The following is a 21,500-nucleotide window of genomic DNA, read 5'->3' on the forward strand; positions in this document are numbered from 1 at the left end:
TTGTGGTCTCTGATGACTTTATGGCTGTGGCAAGTTTGGTGTCTGTGAAAGTTTCTGTACAAAAATACATGATGCTGAGCTGCTGGGAAAGTTTCTGTGCAGACACAGGATGCCTAAGTGCTGTAGCAATGCCCTCTACGAGGAGGCTCTGTGCTAGAGTCTTATCAGCCTCAACCTTGACTTCAGGCACACAGCTCCTGGGAGTAAAGAAACTCTCTTGTTACACAACCATAATGTTTCACCAAGCTCCACTACACCAGAACCTGTCCATGTAACAGTAACTTTAAACAATGGACTTTCGTGAGAGCTACACAGAGCTCCTAACATTGCATACTGCAACTGTAGTATGTAACTGCGGAATAAGCTGCATAATGTTGCTAACTCTATAACCTGCATAAGGACACAATGAACAATAATGTACTAATGATGCCAGTGACCTAATGTAACCTATTGGTATAAATAAAGCTGTCAGCTTGGACAAGAGGCCATTCTGCCTCTGCAACTCCTTCTGTATCCTTTTGATTTCTTTACAAAGTATACTACAATGACACGGCCACATCAATGTTTATAGCAGGATAATTCACATTAGCCAATCTGTAGAACCAGCCTAGGTGCCTGTCAACAGATGAATGGATAAAGAAAATGTGGTATTTACACACAGTGGAGTTTTACTCAAATGAATGAACTAGAGAACATCAGGCTAAATGAAAAAAGCAAGATCCAGATGTCAAGAGTGAATTTTCTCTCTCTCATATGCAAAAACTAGAGCAAAATAAGGGAAAAGGGAGGGAGGGGATTCCCTGAAAATGGGAGGGAGATCAGTGAAGGAGAGAAACTGGTTGGAGGGAGAAAGAAGAGGGTGGAATGGTGAAATAAAATTAAACTATGCTATGTATATACATGAATATACCACAGTGAATTTCAATTTCTGTATATCTATAAACCACTAATTATAAATAACATAAATAAATGGAAGTAAGACCAATAGAGCAGAGAAGTGCAACAGGAGAGGGAGGAGTGCTAGATGGAGTACTGGTGACTGAAGTGGAGCAGATTATATTCTATGCATATGTGATTGTGTCCAAGTGAACCCCAATATTATGCATAACTATAATGCACCAATAAAGACAGAAAACATATTTTTAAATGACAAAAATTGGACTTTATCAAAATTGTGTAAGTTTGCTCCTCTAATGATTCAATGAGTGGAGTGGAAAAGGAAGCAATTGACTAAAGATCAAAATATACACATGCACATATACCTGGTAAAGAATTTGCATCCTCCTACAAACTGAAGAGGAAAAAAATGCAAAATGGGCAAAAGACTTGAAGACCATCTTCAAAAAATATTTGGAAAAGGCCAATAAGCACAGTAACCAAAGTGTCTGCACTGGAGCCCAGCCAGGAAAGGCAGAGTCCACCCCATGAAGCACCACGTATCATCACCTTTGATCACACTTGTACAGGCACAGCATCAGTATCACTGTCACCCTAAGGTCAGAAGGCTGCACAGAGGTGTTTCCAGGGCCCTCTTCATGTCCCTGTTCCACAGGCTGTAGATAAAGGAGTTCATGATGGGAGTGACCAGGGTGTACAGGATGGAGGCCAACACTCCTGTCCAGGAGGCGTGTGTCCATGTGGAGCTGAGGTAGACCCCCAGGCAGGCTCTATAGAACAGGGAGACAACTGAGAGATGAGCACCACAGGTGGAAAGGGGTTTATACTCCCCTCCTGCTGTTGAGATCCGCAGGACAGAAGCCACATTTGTGCATTAGATAAAAGGATCCCAGCAAGAGGATAAAAGCCCTTGACACATGTCACAATGTTATTGTTGAAGGACACATAACAGGAAAGATGAGCACCTGAGCAGTTCAGAGAAATATTGCAGGATGTCCACGTCTGTGCAGGAGAAAAGCTGTCACACAGTCAGACTCTCAGGAAGGGCTCCCAGCACACTGAGGAGCAGGTTAAGCACAGCACCTGGGGCTCATGAGGACAGGGTGGTGCAGGGAGTGGCAGGTGGCTACCAAGTGCTCATAGGCTATGACAATAATACCTAAGTTGTCCAGGTGTTCCAAAACTGAAAAAAAAAAGCAAAAACAAAAATAAAATACTCCAGTGATATGGAACACCTAGATAATGACCCTTCTGTGCACCTGGATGTGCACTAGCATCGTTGGGACCATGATGAAGGTGAAACAGATGTCAGCAAGATTGAAACAGGAAGAAATAGAAAATCTGAAATAGAAGAAAATCTGAATGGCCTGATAAGAAGTGAGGAGAATGAGTCAGTTGTAATACATTTCCCCTCCGAGAAGATTCATATGTCACTTCTGAATTCTCCCAAACATTTGAAGAGCTAGTAGCAAGCCTTCTTAAACCTTTCCAAAATAAATCAAAGACCCAACCCCAGTCTATAAGGTCAACATTACCCCCATGTCAAGACCATAAAAGGACCCAGAAAACGACAGGGTGATATCCATGATGAAGATAAATGCAAAAGTCCTCAATAAAAATGCCAGCAAACCAAGCCCACCAGTACATCAAAAAGATTCTAGAGCATGTTCCAGGGAAACCTATCACAGGAAGGCAAGGATGGTTCAACATATCAAATCAATAAATGTAGAATCTCCTGCCAACAGAAGGAAGGGCAAAAACTGTCAGGTCAGATTGATAGATTCAGAAATAACATAAAATCCAACACATCTTTTACAGTAAAGTGCAACAATTTCAGTAAAGAAGGAACACTTCTCAACAATAAAGACTACAATGACAAACCTACAGATAACACCATACTGAATGGGGAAGAATGGAAACTTTTCTCTAACATCTGGATTAAGAAAATGGGCCCACTGATTCCTATTCACCATAATACTGGAAGTCAGAGCAAAAGCAGGCAGACCAAAGAAATAATAAGGGAATCCAAACTGGAAAAGGAGAAATCAAATTCCCCTTTGCATATGACATGTTTTGAAGATTATATTTAGTTAACTTATTTTGTACACATTTATAGGTACTGTGATAATACAAGATGTGTATATCATGTACAATGATCAAACCCGGGTGATTAGTATCCCATCTCTTTAAACATTTCTCATTTTCTGTGTGTGGAGCCCAAATATTTATTGATCATCTATTATGTTCCAGGCACTTGGTCCTTGTCCTTGTTGCCTTTCCATTCTATTAGTGAACTGAATATTTATGTCTCCTCTAAAATTCACTTGTTGAGCTCCTAATTCTCTATGGGCCCAGTTGGGCAGATCACCTAACCATTCAAAGCCCCCCAGGTATGAATGTGTCATGAGAACAGATCACAAAGAATGAACTTTTGGAAAGAAAATTTAAATATATTACTATTTTGCAGACAATATGATCACATACATAGAAAACCCTAAAGATGTCTTAAACTGTTAGAAATAATAAATTCTGCAAAGCCACAGAATACAAAATCAATATACAAAAACCAGTGGCATTTCTATACAACTAGCTAAAAAAGAAAAAAAAACAGTTCCATTTATATTGCCACAAAACCCAAATAAATGAAATACTTATAAATTAACCAAGTTAACTATGCAGTGAAAATTATTGAAGATTGGTAAAGGAAATTAGAGAATTTGCAGATAAATGGAAGGAGACTTGGTTTTTGTAGATTGGAATAATTGACATTATTAACATGCCCATACTAGACAAAGTAATCTATACACTTAAAACCAATCCCTACTTTCTTTTTTAAAAATTTTATTCATTTAAATAGTTAATTTTTAAATTTTTCTTTTGGTACTGGGAATTGAATACAGGAGCACCTTTCATGAGTTAAATCCCATTCCATTTTATTTTTAAATTTGAAGACAGAGTCTAAGTTGCTGAGAGCATCAGTAAGTTCTTCAGGTTGCCCTTGAATCAACAATTCTTCTTCCTCAGCCTGGCTAGTCTCTGGGATCACAGATGTGTTGCTGGCACCTCTGTTAAAATTCTAATACTACTCTTTTATTTTTTATTTGTTCTTTTTAATTATATATGACAATAGAATGTACTTTGACATACATACAGGGAGTATAACTTCCCATTCATGTTACACTGGTTGTGTATTCATATAGGAACATAGGAGAGTAATGTTCAATTCAGGAATGAACTTTTATTTAAAAATTGATAAAAGGATATTCTTATAAGTTGTAAATCACAAGGCAGTGTGCATAGAAAGATCTAAGTATATGTTTTTTAATTATCAAGTGTCCTATATATACATGGTTTACGTGACAGCTCTTAACTCAGATTATAAACATGACAATTTCAATTGTTTTAGAGTTTTATGATGCCAACTATTATAGTAGTCTGGCTTTTCATCAAGAGATCACCCCCTTGTTGAAGACAGAAATAGTAAATTTAAGAGCGGAGGGGAGAGGAGGGGAGGGGGGATAATAGAGGATAGGATAGAGAGCAGAATTCATCAGACACTAGAATGGCAATGTGTAAATCAATGGAAATGTAACTGATGTAACTGATGTGATTCAGCAATCTGTATACAGGGTAAAAATGGAAGTTCATAACCCTTTTGAATCAAATTGTGAAATATGATATATCAAGAAAGATGTAATGTTTTGAACGACCAACAATAAAAAAGAAAAAAAAAGAAATAGTAAATTTTCTGGAGATATCAGGGGCTGTGTCACAAACAGAAGTCAGGCTTCAGGGACCCATGAGACAGGGCAGGCTTGTCCCTTTAGACTTCAGAGAAAACTTTAGGTGTGGTCTTGGATAAGGTGAAAGGAGCCTAGATCTCTGGAAGGCAGAAGATTTCATGAGAAAGAGAAATAAAGACTATTCTCATGACATGTACCCTGTATATATTGGGAAGACAGAATTTGTAAGAAAAATTTCCTTTGGTGCATAGCAACGTCCTACAGGGAAATGATGTGTTTGGGTTGGAAATGTGCCTAATGAGCAGAAAGCCTGGCTGTTAAATATCTCCCCTGCCCTCATTCCCCAACCTGTGCAGCCTTGGATTGGAGGAGATGTGGCTGTTTCCTCTGGAGTCCTGCATCTGGCTGGGGACTTCTGCTTGACCCCTTCCTGATATCATGTCTTGAAACAGCTTCTGTCTCTCTCACCAAACATCCAGGGAGGAATCAGGATCCATGAGGAGACCTTCCATGCAGAACCCACCCAAGTGAGTCTGAGAGCCCAGCAGGTGCTGCAGGAAGGCATCAGAGAGTCTGGAAGCCAAGAAGGAGTACCTAAGGTCACCTGAGAGCCAATCTGGGAAAATGCTCTTGCCCAGAGCTGAGAGGTTGCTGAGGTTGTTTGCAGAATTATTTGATTAATTCATTGATGTGTTTATTTATTGTGCAAAAAAAAAGGAGTGAACAGAGAGCTCAGCAATGCCAGGCAGGTCCTTGATGACCATGGGGTGAGGGCAAAGGCAGCCCCATCAGAAGAGGGCTTGGAGGCTCAGAGTGGTTTCAGTGTAAGTAGAGCATGTATCCTAGGACATTTGCAATTAATTAGGCGGAAAACAATAAGATGCATTGGCTGAGGAGGGACACAGAGTGAAGGATGGGCACTTATTATTTCTGAGGTGGAGCAGAATTTTGACGAGCTTATTGTTATCAAATGTCCATTTTCTACAGTTACCAGAATTTCAATGGATTTTTCTAACTTGATGTTTCTCCTTTGAGTTTTGGAGGGGTGTATCTGGCAATAAAAATTTTTACTTTTTATTTAGTGAACAATCTATCACTTCTGAGTTTCTTGCCTTACTTAAGGTAATTTTATCTATTTATGACACTTTTTTTTAGTATTGGGGATTGAACTAAGGGACACCTGACCACTGAGCCACATTTCCAGCCCTATTTTCTATTTTGTATTTTATTTAGAGTCTAGGTCTTACTGGGTTGCTTAGTGCCTTCCTTTTGCTGAAGCTGGCTTTTGCATTCTTGGTCCTCTTGCCCCCTGCTTGCCCCCTCCCTGATATCTTGTCTTGAAACAGCTTCTGTCTCTCTCATCAAACATCCAGGAAGGAATTTGGTTCCATGAGGAGACCTTCCATTTGGAACCCACCCAGGTGAGTTGGAGAGCCTAGGAAAAGCTACAGAAAGCATCAGAGAAGCTGGAAGGCGATAATGTGTACCTAAGGTCATCTGAGAGCCAATCCAGCCTCACCCAGAGGTGGGATTACAGGCATGCACCACACCATATGAAATGAAATCGATATTGAATGGCCCAGGAAAACTTCATATCAGTATGTGCAAAATTTCTTGTCCTTTGTATATTATTTTTATTCTTTCTTTCTTCCCTTTCCCCTTGGTTTTTGTATGTCTGCTTATTGTACAGGTGTCATGGTGCCAAAAATATGTGATAACACTTGCCTTTTGAGACACTTGTTGATCTTTTGCTTTTTAAACTTTCTTTATTTCTTTATTCAAGAAGGCAGGCAGGACTTGAAATGTCAGGAACAGGGAGTCATTTTCTCCCCATCACCTCTGGGGGACCACAGAGGTTACAAGCCTACTTCCTGCTCAGAGCCACTTCACAGTTTTTTCAGCAGGTTTTTATATCCCTTCCTTTCTCTTTCTCTCCTTTTCTTTTTTCTTTTGCAGCCCTGGGGAATGAGCCCAGGGACTCCTTCACACCAGGCAAGTGCTCTACCGCTGAGCCTTGCTCTGTCTGCCTGATGTTTTGTATCACTTTATGCCCAGGGGTTCAAAATGGCCACACTGAAAGGGAACTCCAGGTTTTCATGTGTATGAAATATTCACAAACTGGAATTTCTGGGTACCACTAGTGCATGTATTTGAAGAAAGATAATTTGGCATCGACAGCTTTCCTGGTGTCCATTCCTTTCTAACAGAGTGGCTGGAGGTGAGAATGGCATTAACACGGCCCTGGCCCCAGGAGACCCAGCATATGGCTTAGCTTTATGTGGAGTGTGTGTGTGTGTGTGTGTGTGTGTGTGTGTGTGTGTGTGTGTGTCTTTAGGGGTTAGAGGAGAATTAACAGAAAGGGGACCTGGACTCAATACATTCTAAGAGGTAACTCAAAGTGCAGAGGCCAGATCAAAACCAGGGTGCCTTCCCACCTGCCTTGGCAGACAACTTAAAATTGTTGTTGAACACAACAACGTCTGGACAGTCTCCCTGCATCTTGAGCAGCACCGAGGCCACTCTGTTCTTCTGACACCTGCTCGGGTCCCTCTCTCTTGCTCATCCTGCTTGTCACATGGGCTCCTTGTTGACTCTGACTGTCTGACCCTCCTCGGGTCCTTTGCACTGGAGCACACTTCTACAGGTATTTTGTGGCTTCCTCCCCCTCTTCCTGGGGGTCTCTTCGCAAGTGTCACCTATCTGCTTGTCTTGCCTGAGCACTCCCTCTCTGCTTTCTTCCTCACAGCTACGTTTATTTTCCCTTCCAATTTATGTTACCCTCTGGCATGCCACATGATTAGTTCTCTACCTCATATATTGGCTTGTGCTATTTCTCCCTCATCAGACTTAGGAACATTTAATTTTTTTTTTAAATCATTTCTTTATTTATTGGCTGTGCTCTTTCATCACCTAGAAAGTTCCTGGAATATGATCAAAACTAAATTGCATTCCTCCAATGCATGAAAAAAATTCAAGATTTTGAATAAACTCCTGGGGAAAAGCTAAAAGTGATATAGGAATTCTCAATCATAGTGGCAAGGGGATCCCTGGAGGGGAGCAGATTCATACATGAAAAACAGAAATTTGCATGTTGACTGTAGAACATAAACGATAGCCTGCATGTCAGGGTACTATTGCATAATCATATCATGTTCCTTCCTCATCCTTTTTTTTTTTAGTTACATCAACTAAATGGGTCCAGAAAATGACACGCAAATTACAGAATTTCTTCTTCTGGGATTTTCAGAGGACCCAGAACTGCAGCCCCTCATCTTTGGCCTTTTCCTGTCCATGTACCTGGTCACAGTCACAGGGAACCTGATCATCATCCTGGCCACCATCTCAGACTCCCACCTGCACACGCCCATGTACTTCTTCCTCTCCAACCTGTCCTTTGTGGACATCTGCTTCACTTCCAACACTGTCCCAAAGATGCTAGTGAACATCCAGGCACAGAGCAAGGTTATTACCTATGCAGGTTGCATCACCCAGATGCAATTTTCCATACTCTTTGCAGGACTGGACATCTATCTTCTGACTGTGATGGCCTATGACCGGTATGTGGCCATCTGCTACCCCCTGCACTACATGGTCATCATGAACTCCCGGCGATGTGGATTGCTGGTTCTGGTGTCTTGGATCATGAGTGCTCTTCATTCCTTGTTACAAGGTTTAATGATGTTGAGACTGTCCTTCTGCACAGATTTGGAAATCTCCCACTTTTTCTGTGAACTTAATCACCTGGTCCATCTTGCCTGCTCTGACACCTTTCTCAATGAGGTGGTGATATATTTTGCTGCTGTCTTGCTGGCTGGTGGCCCCCTCACTGGCATCCTTTACTCTTACTGCAAGATATTCTCCTCCCTCCGTGCAATCTCTTCAGCTCAGGGCAAGTACAAAGCCTTCTCCACCTGTGCATCTCACCTCTCCGTGGTCTCCTTATTTTATTGTACAAGCCTGGGTGTGTACCTCAGTTCTGCTGTGGCCCAAAACTCACACTCCACTGCAACTGCCTCAGTGATGTACAGTGTGGTCACGCCCATGCTGAACCCCTTCATCTACAGTCTGAGGAACAAGGACATCAAGAGCGCTCTGAGAAGACTCTGTGAGAGAGAAACTGTGAAAGCAACAGTTGTGCTGAGACTGAAGAAGTGCCCGTGATTGCAGGGCTCAGAGCCTCAGAGCTAGAAACTGGCGTCTTACCAGAAGGTAGAAGCAGAACTTGGTCCTTCTATTTTATCCCTGAAGTTTCTGTTTCCTGATTTCAACTTCTGCATGCAATTCCATTCCATGTGTCCCTTTATTGTACTCTCCACTCTCTGACACCCAGTCCTCTCCTCTCCATTGTGCTGCTTTCTAACTTTCCCAAAATAATTTTCATCTTTGTATCAGAAATACTTAGAAATTCTTATTTAGCCCAAAGGACAAATTTTTAAGAATAATTTCATTTCAAGTGACATAAATTATACCAAATGATTTTACTAATATTGGACTAAAAATGAACATATGTTTTACTCCCAAGGGAAAAATCCCACATTTGACAACCCAGGCTATGTGCGTAATGCACAGTTGAATAAAGTGTGGTGACACCTTCTCATCTCTCTGTGTCTCCTTCCTGTGTGGCTCCCTCCACACTCGTCCTGACAATGTGGCTTCACACCCAGCCTGTTCCTAGCTAGCCATGGGCTGTGTGCTCATGATCAGGACCTGCCTCTGCTCAGCTCGGTGTCCACAGTGCCTGCTGCAGTCAGGAAAATCAGACCCCAGGGCACTGGCTCCAGCATTTTCTCAGTAGGTAATTTCATATTCTAGACAGCATTTCTCCAGGACAGTGAGATAGAAATGTGAATGGATGAGAGGTCCTGGGGGTCAGGCACCGGGGAGGGAAGGAGGTGGATGTGGCTGCAGAGGGAATGCAGTATCCCTGAGTTGATGGAATGATTTGATCTTTTTGTGTCTGACTAGCAGTTTGGGGTGCCCATGTTACTGCGTATGCACACAGTGTCATTATTTGAATACAGCCTCTGTTACCCGCCCTCTGCCCACTCCCTTCCAAACATTCAGCAGTAGCTATTCTAGTTTCAAGTAGACTGTTTATTTTGGACTTCAGCCTATTCTGGGGAACATGCAGCATGTGTCTTTCTCTGTTAGGTTTATTTCACCTGCTCACTGTTCCATGCACGTTGCTAGAAATGAAAGGATTTCAGTTTTAATTTTTTGTTTTTTGGTATTAGGGACTGAACTCAGGGACATTTAACCATGGAGCCAGACACCCCCAGCCTTTTTTTTGTATTTTATTTAAAGACAGGGTCTCATAGAGTGGCTTAGAGCCTTGCTAAGTTGCTGAGGCTGGCCTTGAACTCGCGATCCTTCCGCCTCAGCCCCTGAGCTGCTGAGATTAGAGGCATGCCCTATCACATCCGGCAAGATTTCACTGTTTTTGTGGCCAAATAGTACTGCATTGTGTATGTTTGCCCCATTTTCTTTATCAGGGAGGTGATAGGCACTTAGGCTGATTCCAGGCCTTAGCTACTGTGAAGTGAGTCAGGAGAAACACAGGCACGCAGGTATCCCGTTGGGCAGCTGACTTGATTTCCTCATAGTCAGTGTTAACATCCTGGCTGAGGTGCGATCCATGGTTGATCTCGACGTTACCACTGTGGAGACTGAGCGGAGGGCCCATGGATCTCTGCATCCTTTCCCACTGCCGAGTGTTAATCAACAACTAATCTCGGAATGTTTAAAGGTTCTACAGGAAAGAAGTGGTAGATATCTGATATAGCTGATTGTCAGGAGTCTGAAAGTCCACCTTTTCCTTTTCCCCTTGGGATCATGACTTCTTTTTCCTCCTCCGTATGGTTGCATGCTGTCTCTAGCCCTCCTGCACTTCCAGGGACCCTTATGAACATTCTGCTAATGAAAACAATCAAACCAAAGAGGCTGCATCCAGCCCATGGTGTGAATGTCTCTGCGTCATTCTAGACGGGCTGGGACCGTGGAGGTGTGCAGCAGACCTCGAGAAGCTTGTTTTCCAGGTCAATGCAAAAAGTTAGCTAATGGAATCAACAGACCTGGGACAGTAAGGAGCGCTGAGATCCAGCCTTCCATGGTTATTGCCCCGTCTTCTGTCGCCAGGTTAAGAGAGATGGCAGCACAGATGGAAACATAACCTAGAAATACGGCTTTTACATCAGTGAACACATTCTAACTTCCACACAACTTTGGAAATCCCACAGTTTTGTGATCCTCCCAAAGTCAAGCTTCCCAGTTCAGACAACCTCACCAGTAACATCAATGTGCTTAGTTTTAGTCACACGATGTATTTTGACTCTTACTGAGACTCTCTTATTTGAGATTTTCACCTCCACCCTGAGAATCTCATCTTCCAGGGGAGAGACCAAAGCCTTTTCCCTTGTGGGTCTCACCTCTTGGTGGTCTCCTTGTGCTTTGGCACTGGCAGAATGAGTTCACTTTCCATTAACCAAATGCCTGAGGAAATTCATTTATAAAGATAAGGGTTTATTGGGGCTCATAGTTTTAGGGGTTCCTGTCCCTGATGGGTTGGCCCCATGGTTTTGCACCTGTGACAAAGGTCACACCGTTAAGGGCAGGGAGCATTTGGAAGAGCAAAATGGCTCACCTTGTGGGCAGGAGTGAAAACAGAAAAGGAAGTGACAGGGGTCCCCTGTTCCCTTTCAAGGCACACCCCTAATTACCTGGGACTGAACACTTGGACCCACATCTCACAGCACCAACTTGGGAGACTCACCTTTCACACTGAGGCCTTGGGGGACCCATAGGCTCAAATTGTAGCAGTGGCCTTGAAGTCTATCTCAGTTCTGCAGCCACTCTCTCCTCCATGCCAAGTCTGAAGGCCTCTGTGATGTGCACCATGGTCACCCCCATGATGAGTCCCTTCATCTACAGTCTGAGGGTCAGGGGTGTGAAAGTTGCCCTGGAGACACTCCTCAGGAAGTTTCTCGGTGAAGGGCCATTGCAATAGCCATGAGAGAAATGTGAATGACCCTGAGGGCCAGAGAGCCTGGCCTCCTCCATCCACTCCTTGACTATTTCTGCTTATACAAAATTTAAAGCAACTCTTTTCTCCGGACTTCCTTTGGGGTCTTTCTTGTACTATTAAATGTTCATAAAGTTATGGCCTGAAAAGCTGGGTGAATTTTCGTTGAATGGAGTGTCAATTCAGACAGGGGTGGTTGAATATAGAGTCTCAATTGGAAAAATATAAATGATTGAAGAAGAGACTTTGAAATAGAAAAATAATCCAGACTCAGTGACACTCATCCTTGAAGGTAACAGCGACATGGAGAAAATGAAATCAAAACAGAGAAGAGACAATGGTTCCACCATTTTATCAGGACACTTCCCCTTGTTCATTGTGGAACCAGCCTTGATTCCAATGGTGGATGGAGGGATAAGAAAAACATGGTGTACACAGACACAGTGGGATACTAGTCATGAGGAAAAATGGAATTCTGTATTTGCAGAAAAATGGAAGGATTTGGGTATGATGTCCCTTGAAATCACACAGAAATTCCGTAAGTATTTTCTTCCCCATGGAATCTAAGCTACAGCTGTGTTGAATTATAATAGAGATACCTAGAGGTTGGGAATGTTGGCAGGGAAGATGGTAGATTGGATAACGGGAAGCACAATCCAGGGAGATAGATGAGATAGGGTTTTATTTTATAAATCATGAGGATCCAGCTGGGAGTCGTTCAAGGACTACAAGCATAAAGAAATGATGTGGAATGGCAATGCTCATTACCCTGATTTGATCAGTGCATGCTCTCTGCCTGGGCTGACATGGCACACATTAGCATATGCAATCATTACATGCCATTAAATATTTTAAACTCAGTATTTGCTAGCACTGCTGAACCATCTTATACTCATGGTCTCCGAAAGTTCCTAGTCACTCCTTTATGAGGAAGCAGAAGATTCTGATAACTTGCCAACAAGCTCGAAGTCACAGATAGGATGAAGAGGCTCCTGCCCACCGCTGGGTAAACCCGCTCTCAGGCCTGAAGTTAGGTCAGCTCTAGAGAATCTCTATGATTGTGGTAAAGCTCAGTGGAAGTAGACGCTTCTGATACAAACTCCTGCTTCTGAGATTCTGTCTTCAAAAGAAGGGCTCTGTCTCTGGGTGCTGCAGTCTTAGGAATATAGCAGACACCAAGGTAAGGTTTCCACAGCTGGCCTTGACATTTCAATGTGATTTTCTTTGTACGTTCATGAGCTGGAGCACATTTTCATGTTTATGAGTCACTCACATTTGTTCTTCTAAATCTGTGGTTCACACACTGGGGTCATTTTTGTTGTCTTTTGTTATAATTGGTTTGAAACAATATGTGTCTACCTGTTTGATAGTTTGGATTTAATTTTATTTTTTAAAGTAAAGTTTATTTTGCATATGTGAGGCTTATATCATGTTCTCAACTACATATAGATAGAAAATGGTTGCTATGATGAGGAAGATTTCCAAAACATACCACACATTACATATTTACCCCAGTTTTTCATTTGCTTTTTATTTTGTAACAATGTTTCTGATGTTAAATTTTTTTAAAAAATGTTTTATTTAAAAAATATGATCATTGTACCAATTTATGAGGTAAGATATGATAATTATATATAGGTGTGTGTAATATATACATATATTATATATGGTGTATTTGTCAAATTAGGATAGTTAGTATATCTATTGCCTTGAGCAATTTTTATAATTTTTGAATAACATGTAATAATTTTACGTAGTTGTTGGTTACCGTGGAATAGTTCAATACATGTAAAACATAGGTACTGATCTCATGAGGAAATTAACAGTTCCTTCTCATCATTGCTGGTTGTTTGAAGACTTAAATAACTTTTCTATTTATTCATAAAATATATAATGAGTTCCTGTGAACTGGAACCACTCTGCTGTTCTGGAGATTGACAGAACTTCTTCCTTTTTCCTAACTTTGGATACTGAGTGCTGGGCCCTAAACTTTAAACTTCCCCCATTGTCAATTAGTCCTGCATGGAGGAAACAGTCAACAGCAAAAACAGTGAATTTATAGTTCCCTCTCTCCACTCATTAGCTACATCTCCTCTTGTTTCTGCAACCCCTGTGCACCTGATGTCCCTCTGGGATATTGGGTCAGGGCAGAAAGGATAATTGTCCTGCCTGTTCTCTGTTTTCATGAGAGAAGGTTAGAAATCAGGGGGATCCAGTCATTATTGCTCCTTCTCCATGAAGTCTCCTGCCCCCCCAGAAGTCTAACCTCCTCAGCAGTTTTGCCCAATCCTTAGTTAACAATTTCCCCCAAAGTCCAAGATACCTGACTTTGCTGGATTACTTGGAACTCCAAAGCCCTGGCTTATGAGGGAACACAGCTCCTGATTTTCTGATGTCTTCATAAAATTTCTTTTCCCTTTCATCAAGAGAGAGATTTGTGTTTACTTATTATAAAACCATGAGAAGTTTCTAAAACTCTTAGCTTCATTTCTAGAAAGCACTTAGGAGGTTCATGCTTGGATCACAAATTAAGCATTGTCATTTCCTCTTTCCTTTATGAAACATTTGATATGACTAAGAGGTACACTTGATGTTTTAAGGCACCATGGACTGAAGGTGGAATCTACTATAGTCTCATTTAATTTTTACAGGTGTCCATGATAACTCATTACTATTGGGGGCTCATTTTACCTTTGTGGAAATGTGGCTCAAAATGCTGATCCATCTGCCCTGAGTTGAGCTTTGGTGGGAACTCCTTCAAGATGTTCCCAGTTCTGCTCCAGGTCAGTGAGCTCCACCAGGGGTAATTATGCCTTCAGGAGACACTTGATAATGTCTGGAGAAACTTTGGATTGTAATAGCTTGGGAGTTGGTACTGAACCTAGCATGCTGAAGCAAGGGATGCTGCTCCACACCCTGTTTGAGACAGGACACCACATCACAAGATATTATCTAGCACAAAAGTCCACAAGGGAGAGGTTGAGGATACGAGATGATTTGTGATTTGGAAGGTCTAGGGTCACCCAGAGACTCTGAATTTTTTAATAACAATGTTGATGTAGCCTATCCTAGTCTGTGCACCGCACTTGGGATCATGGATGGTATGATGTGGAATAAGAATTAGGTTTAGGCATTTTGAGGATTTCTGTACCATGAACACCTCCATCAGCTCTGTTCCAATTTTATGTGGTCAGATGTGGACTCAGTAGCTCAGATTTTGCCAAAACATGTTGATGCTTCTTGCTACTTCTATACTTCCTTCATGATAGGATAGGAAATCAAACATACTGACCTTGGCTCCTCATATATAAAGTTATAAAATGCCCCTTTCTTCATAGAGTTTCTGTGTGAACTAAACCATATGCTCATGGGAAGTGACCTGCCCACAGCAGATACTCCACAGAGAGCTGCCATTGTGACCATTACCTTGCTCCTCATTGGCTCAGGTCACTGTGACATCATAAGGGTTTCCTGGAACAGGAAGTGAGTCCAGCATTGAGCTGCTCCTGGGATACATGGAGGGGTGGTGGAGGGGATGTCCTCCCAGGACCCAGGCAGGCAGCTTAGGTCCTGAGTCCATCTTCCTGTGCAGTGTTGGACGCATAGGTGCCATCCCTGGCCCACTCATGATGGCTCCCTGTAGGCACAGTAAGGGTTTTCAGACTTATTTATTTATTTACTTATTTATTTTATTGGGGATTGAACTCAGGGGCACTTGAGCACCGAGCCACATTCCCAGCTCTATTTTATATTTTATTTAGAGACAGGGTCTTACTGAGTTACTTAGCTGGCTTTGAACTCTTGATTGATGAGGCTGGCTTTGAACTTGCAACCCTCCTGTCTCAGCCTCCAGAGCTGCTAGGCATGCACCACCGCACCAGCTTTAAGCAGTTTTACTATGTTTCACTCTTGGAAAAATCTATAAACCTGGTTTCTTGGTGCATCAAATTATTTCTCCCTTGCTTCTTGACCTTCCTCATTCAAATCCATAGAATATAATCCATAATCTTTTGATGCCACTGGAAATATAAAATGTTTCCCTCTCTGATTCCGCCCCATGGAAAAATTGTATTTATGACTAGATATTACTCCATTTTCTGCAGGAGACTGACCAACCCTACCCACTTCTTTGGTTCTTGGCCCTGTCTTGCCCAATATGAATGCACATCCCTCTTGTGGGACTTTGGACATGGTCAAGTGGTGGATAATTTTGGGTATCTCTTTGAGTGCACCAAGGGATGCTAGGAGAACCGGAAGTTTTATTTCTCTGTCTCTGCACTAGGAGAGTGTTTCCAGAGATGATTGTCATTGAGTCACTGGACAGAGTGCTGACTCTCCCTCCTCATGAGCAACTCCATCCAGATGTCTGTCCCTGCACTGAACAGGAAGACAGAACAAGGGGAAGCTCCCTGCTGGTTCTTCCCTCTGGAGCAGGTGTGTTCTCTCCTGCTGCTGCTGCTAGACATCCGACTCCAGTTTCTGGACCTCTGGACTCTAGCACTGGCCCCAGCAGCTCTCTGGGTCCTGGCGTCTCTCCTCCTGGTCTGGCTGCTGCACCATTGACCTCCCTGGCTCTGAGGCCTCTGGCTTCTTGGACTGAGTCACATGATTGGCTTCTCTGACTCTCCAGCTGGAGACACCATTGTGGAAACACTCAGCCTCTGTGATCACGGGAGTCCATGGCATATCTGAACTTGTGTTTCCATCTGTCACCTGTCCACATCCTCTGGAGAAGCCTAATGCTAAAGTGACCTGCATCAGGTGATAGGATGTGGGCAGACATGACCTGCTCTATGGGATGAAGCTGTAAGAGGCCTGGGAGATTCCGCCACGTCCTTCTCTTCCTCTGTGTTAGAAGGGTGGGCTCCTCTCATGTGGGGGCCTTTTCCTCAGCCACCCTCCCAGAATGATGATGCACCTGGAGCAAACACAGCTGGGTCAGAGCCACAAACCTTGAGGTCAGCAGTGAAGGGGCCCAGGTTTTGCCCACAAGAAAACACTCTGACTTGGAGGGTGGTTTGTTTTCTGCAGATGACAGCAACACACTCCCCAGGTGATCTTAGATGCCTCCAAATCCACCAAGGCTGTGGCATGTATCAGAAAGTCCTTTCTGCTCCTGGCTGACTGACCTTCTGTCCTGAGTACACAGTGTTGTGCTTATGCAGGAGTCTGTTGATGGACACCTTTTTTTCTCACCTTTTTGCTACTGTGAGTACTGTTGCTATGGACCTTGGTGATCAAGTCTCTTTTGAGACCCTGTTTTCCCTTCTATTGTGTGTATACACACAAGGTGGAATTGCTAGGTCATACGACACTTCTATGTCTAACCTGAGAAGTTGCCAAACTCTTTTCTGCAGTAGCTGTAACATTTACATTTCCAGGAGTAATGGATGAGGATTCCAAATTATTAGTTCACCAATATTGCTATTTTCCTTTTAAAAAAAATTATTACTTTAAAATTTTTAATTTTATTGTTATTGACTCATTATTGTATATATTTTGGGGTATACAATATGATATTGGATAAATGTGGACTTTGTGTAATGATTAATGAAGATAATTAGCATATTTCACCTGCAATATGTATCATTTCTTTGTGATGAGATCAAAGTCTTTTATTCTAGCTTCTTAAAAATACATATATTATTAATTTTCATCACCCTAGTATACAGCAGAACACCAGAATTCTTCCTGCCATCTAACATATCCATTGAATAACTTCTCCCCTTTACCCCTCTTGCCTCTCCTGTCCAGACCTTGCTAATCACTTTCAGCTTCCATGAGATCTGCTTTTTCAGATTCCACCTGTCAGTGAAATCACATTGATTAGTTTTCCTATGTTCATTTGAAGAGGTATGAAGTGCATCTCACTGTGGTTTTGATTTGCAATCAAGTCCAACTTTTGCTCTCCATAAGTAAAGTTTTATTTGGAGTCAGTCACACCTGCTCATCTGTGTGTTGTCTATGACAGCTGCCACCCTCATGGCAGTGCTGAGTCACTGTAGAGACCATCTGGCCTGTGAAAATAATTTGGAAAGTATTTTCCCCTTCACAGAAGTTTCTTGGGCCCTCCATCAAGCAAGTAGGCAAGGTGAGAACCATGTTAGTGAATCTCTCTCTCTCTCTCTCTCTCTCTCTCTCTCTCTCTGTGTGTGTGTGTGTGTGTGTGTGTGTGTGTATGAGAGAGAGCTTTCCTAGGTAAGAGCTCCTTGGTGGATGGTAGATATGATAGATGACAGTCCAGCACAGGTGTCCAAGTGCTCATCCTTGCAACCTGTAACTGTGTCGTTACCTGACCTTTAGCATAAACTGTTAAAGAATGTTGTCTTTAAAGATTATACTGAAAGCCAAAAAATGAAGTAGCTGATTATTATAAATGCCCTCTGTTCTGTTTTCTTTGTTTATTGTGATGGTTGGATATTGTTGCATAACAAACATTCTTGAATACTGACAGTTTCATGTAATGGCTGTATTCAAATGGGACCAGATGGGAGGACTTATTCTGAGCATGATTCAGTAAAAGTATATGCGTGTTTGTGCAGGAGAGCTGTGGCCTGCTATCACAACACTGGTCAAGAATCCAGGATTGTTTGCATATTATGCTCTGGTCATGATGATTGAAGTGATTCTTGAGTATGAAGGTCATATATAATGGATGATATTGATATTGCTCATTTACTACCCCTTTAGTTATAAAAAAATTCAGAAAGTTGTGGATAGCTCACTTAGAACACTTAGAAGGATTCATTTTTTTTCTACAAAAAACTAGAAAATCTCAAGTAGAAATGGAAAATAAGTATTGCTCACCGATATTCAGTGAGAAAAACCCCTTACACATGGAGAGTACTCTTCCACTCTTCAGTGATTACGTTTGCAGTATGAAAAGTCATATTTGCATAGCAACACAATAAGCAATGCACAAGTCTATCTCATCACATTTAGGGTCCTCTCTGAATCTGAAGTGAGGTAAATCAACCTGTTATTTCTCATTTACTTTCTGTTGCAGCCTTCTCTTGGAGATGGAGATTACATAACTGGTTTTTCCTGTGGTAATGATAGACACAGCAGACACCAAGCTGCATAAGAAAACAGAATCCCAATAAAGAGAAGAAAAGCTTCTGCCAGCTACAAAACAAATGAGTTGGTTAAAAACTCACATTCTTAGGAAGAGCAGCCAAGGACAGTGAGGCACAAAGGAATGATGACCCCCAAGATAAAACTGTTGATCCTGGCCTCTACTCCAGGATAAAACTTTGCAAATGACTTCACTATCAAGTGTGGGATTTTTCCACCTGAGGAGCACAGCACATGGCAAAGTATTTTGGCACAGTCAAACCAAAGTTATCTTGGGATGATCTATGTCCTTAAAAGAAATTATTCTTCAGAAATTCATGTTGTCCCATAAATAAATGGGATTTCCCAATCTTCCCAACCCATGATGGAAAACAAATTTGAGGGAGTGTGCAACCAAATAACAGTGAATGCTGTGTAGATGTCAGAGCAGAAATCTCATAAGATGATTTACATACCTTACATTTTTTTTGGAGAAGTTTAAATCAAAGAAATAGAGATTCCAGAAAGTAAATAGGAGACAGGTCTCATTTCACAATCTGGTCAAAATATTGTAATTTCTTGCTCTGAGGCTTCAAACCTTGCAATCAGCAGTAGTTCTGAAGGTCCAGGATAATGGGAGCTTTTATAGTTTCTCAAAGAGTATTTTCAGAGCGCTCTTGATGTCCTTGTTCCTCAGACTGTAGATGAAGGGGTTCAGCATGGGGGTGACCACAGTGTACATCACAGAGGCTGTGGCACTTGAGTGTGCATTTTGGGCAATAGAAGAACTAAGGTACACGCCCAGGAGTGTGCAATAGAATAAGGAGACCACAGAGAGGTGAGATGCACAGGTGGAGAAGGCTCTGTACTTGCCCTGAGCTGATGAGATTGCACGGATGGAGGACACGATCTTGGAGTAGGAGTAAAGGATACCACCAAGGGGGCCACCAGCCAGCAGCACAGCTGCAACATATATCACCAGGTCATTAAGGAAAGTGTCAGAGCAGGCTCGGTGGACCACCTGATTAGGTTCACAGAAAAAGTGGGGGATTTCCAAGCCTGTGCCGAAGGACAGTCGCAACACCATTAAGCTGTGCAATAAGGAATGGAGAGCACTCGTGACCCAGGATGCCAGCACCAGAAATCCACAGAGCCTGGGGCTCATGATGAGAGTGTAGTGCAGGGGATGGCAGATGGCCACAAACCGGTCATAGGCCATCACAGCCAGGAGGAAGTTGTCCAGCCCTACAAATAATGCAAAAAAGTAAATCTGTATAATGCAGCCTGCATAGGTAATGACTTTACTTTCCATCTGGATGTTCACCAGCATCTTTGGGACTGTGGTGGAGGTGAAGCAGATGTCTACAAAGGACAGGTTGGAGAGGAAGAAGTACATGGGCGTGTGCAGGTGGGGGTCTGAGATGGTGGCCAGGATGATGAGCAGATTCCCTGTGACCGTGACCAGGTACATGGAGAAGAAAAGGCCAAAGATGAGGGGCTGCAGTTCTGGTTCCTCTGAAATTCCCAGAAGAAGAAATTCTGAAATTTTTGTGTCATTTTGTGCTTCCATGTGCTTTGATTGACACCGGGAAAGAGAAAAATAACATTAATTTTTCTATCTGGTTCCCTTTAAGGCATACCCCATGCCATCTCTAATTAGGAATTCCAGTCCCTGTCCACTTTTCACCAATGGATCCTACAGTTTTATGAACTACACTTTTTTGAAAGTATGGGATATAAGTTGGGTACAACCATAATCCTTGCACTTTCTAGGCAGTAAGATTTTAAAATAAAATATTCTTGCAGAAAAATACAAGTATGTAAGGAAATGAATAAAAATCAGGAGCTTAAGGAAGATTTTGAGAATTTTCACCATAAAGAAATGATACATATTTGAGCAGATAGATTTTAACTTTATATAATGTCTACATGTATTAAAACCACACATGGCATCCCCTAAATACATAGAGTTGCACTTTATCAGTTAAAATATTAAAAACATATGGTGAATTCCACATTTCTATAATGTAGCAATTTACAAAACACTAAATAGACGAGGGTCCAGCAAGGTGAAAAGGAAGGAGAAGGGACTAGGAACTGAAATGGAACAAACTATTTTCCATGCAAGGGTGATTATGTCAAAATGAACCTCATTGTTATGTACAGCTGTAAGGCACTAATACAAACATTAAAAATATTTCAAGAAAGAAATGATCCTATAACATGTCAGATGGTAATAATTGTCATAAAGAAATCATTGACAGGTAAAAAGAGTGGATGGAAGTGCTATTATTTATGGGGCACAGGCAAGACAGGTGAATAAGGTGATATTTAAGTAGAGATCTCAAGATGGAATGATGAGATTGTATACAGAGGTGTGTGCCTGTCTGGAGGAGTGAGCAGTGCAAAGGTCCTGTGGGTGATGCTCTTTCAAAACCAAGCGATGCTGTCAACCAGAACAAACAGGAGGAGATCGGGGAAGGACCCAGTTTGAGAACAGGGAGGAAGGAGGTGGCCTCCTTGACACTGCTGAAAGTTTGTGATTTCAAGATGCAGAGGGTCCTTTATCCACATGTTGTTCTTATCTTCTGTTTTAAGAACGTTTACTAAAGGGTAGTTATATCTGAAGAGCTGCGTGTATGTAATATGTACAATCTGATGAGTTCAGACTCACGGAGCCCTGGTGCCTCTTATGCAATCAGTGCTATAGGCACACCCATCACCAGAGTGTCCTTTTCAAATTTTTTTTTATTGTTTTCTGTGGTAAAAACGATTAGCATGAGATCTAG

General features: G+C 42.0%; 2 protein-coding genes across 2 annotated transcripts; one reads left to right on the forward strand and one right to left on the reverse strand.

Annotated features, from left to right (window-relative positions):
• Positions 1 to 7,832: 7,832 nt before the first annotated feature.
• LOC144253834 (olfactory receptor 7A17-like) lies at positions 7,833 to 8,801 on the forward strand. Its single transcript, XM_077796498.1, has one exon. The coding sequence runs from the start codon at positions 7,833 to 7,835 to the stop codon at positions 8,799 to 8,801; it is 969 nt and encodes a 322-aa protein (XP_077652624.1).
• A 10,553-nt stretch (positions 8,802 to 19,354) lies between these two features.
• Positions 19,355 to 20,281, reverse strand: LOC144253684 (olfactory receptor 7A17-like). Its single transcript, XM_077796361.1, has one exon. The coding sequence runs from the start codon at positions 20,279 to 20,281 to the stop codon at positions 19,355 to 19,357; it is 927 nt and encodes a 308-aa protein (XP_077652487.1).
• Between the last annotated feature and the right edge of the window lie 1,219 nt (positions 20,282 to 21,500).

The sequence above is a fragment of the Urocitellus parryii genome, chromosome 3, assembly GCF_045843805.1.
Source record: "Urocitellus parryii isolate mUroPar1 chromosome 3, mUroPar1.hap1, whole genome shotgun sequence".
Taxonomy (NCBI): Eukaryota; Metazoa; Chordata; class Mammalia; order Rodentia; family Sciuridae; genus Urocitellus; species Urocitellus parryii.

Bases quoted from the DNA above. Each gene is read 5' to 3' on its own strand.
- LOC144253834 (XM_077796498.1), top strand. From the start codon at position 7,833: ATGGGTCCAGAAAATGACACGCAAATTACAGAATTTCTTCTTCTGGGA.
- LOC144253684 (XM_077796361.1), bottom strand. From the start codon at position 20,281: ATGGAAGCACAAAATGACACAAAAATTTCAGAATTTCTTCTTCTGGGA.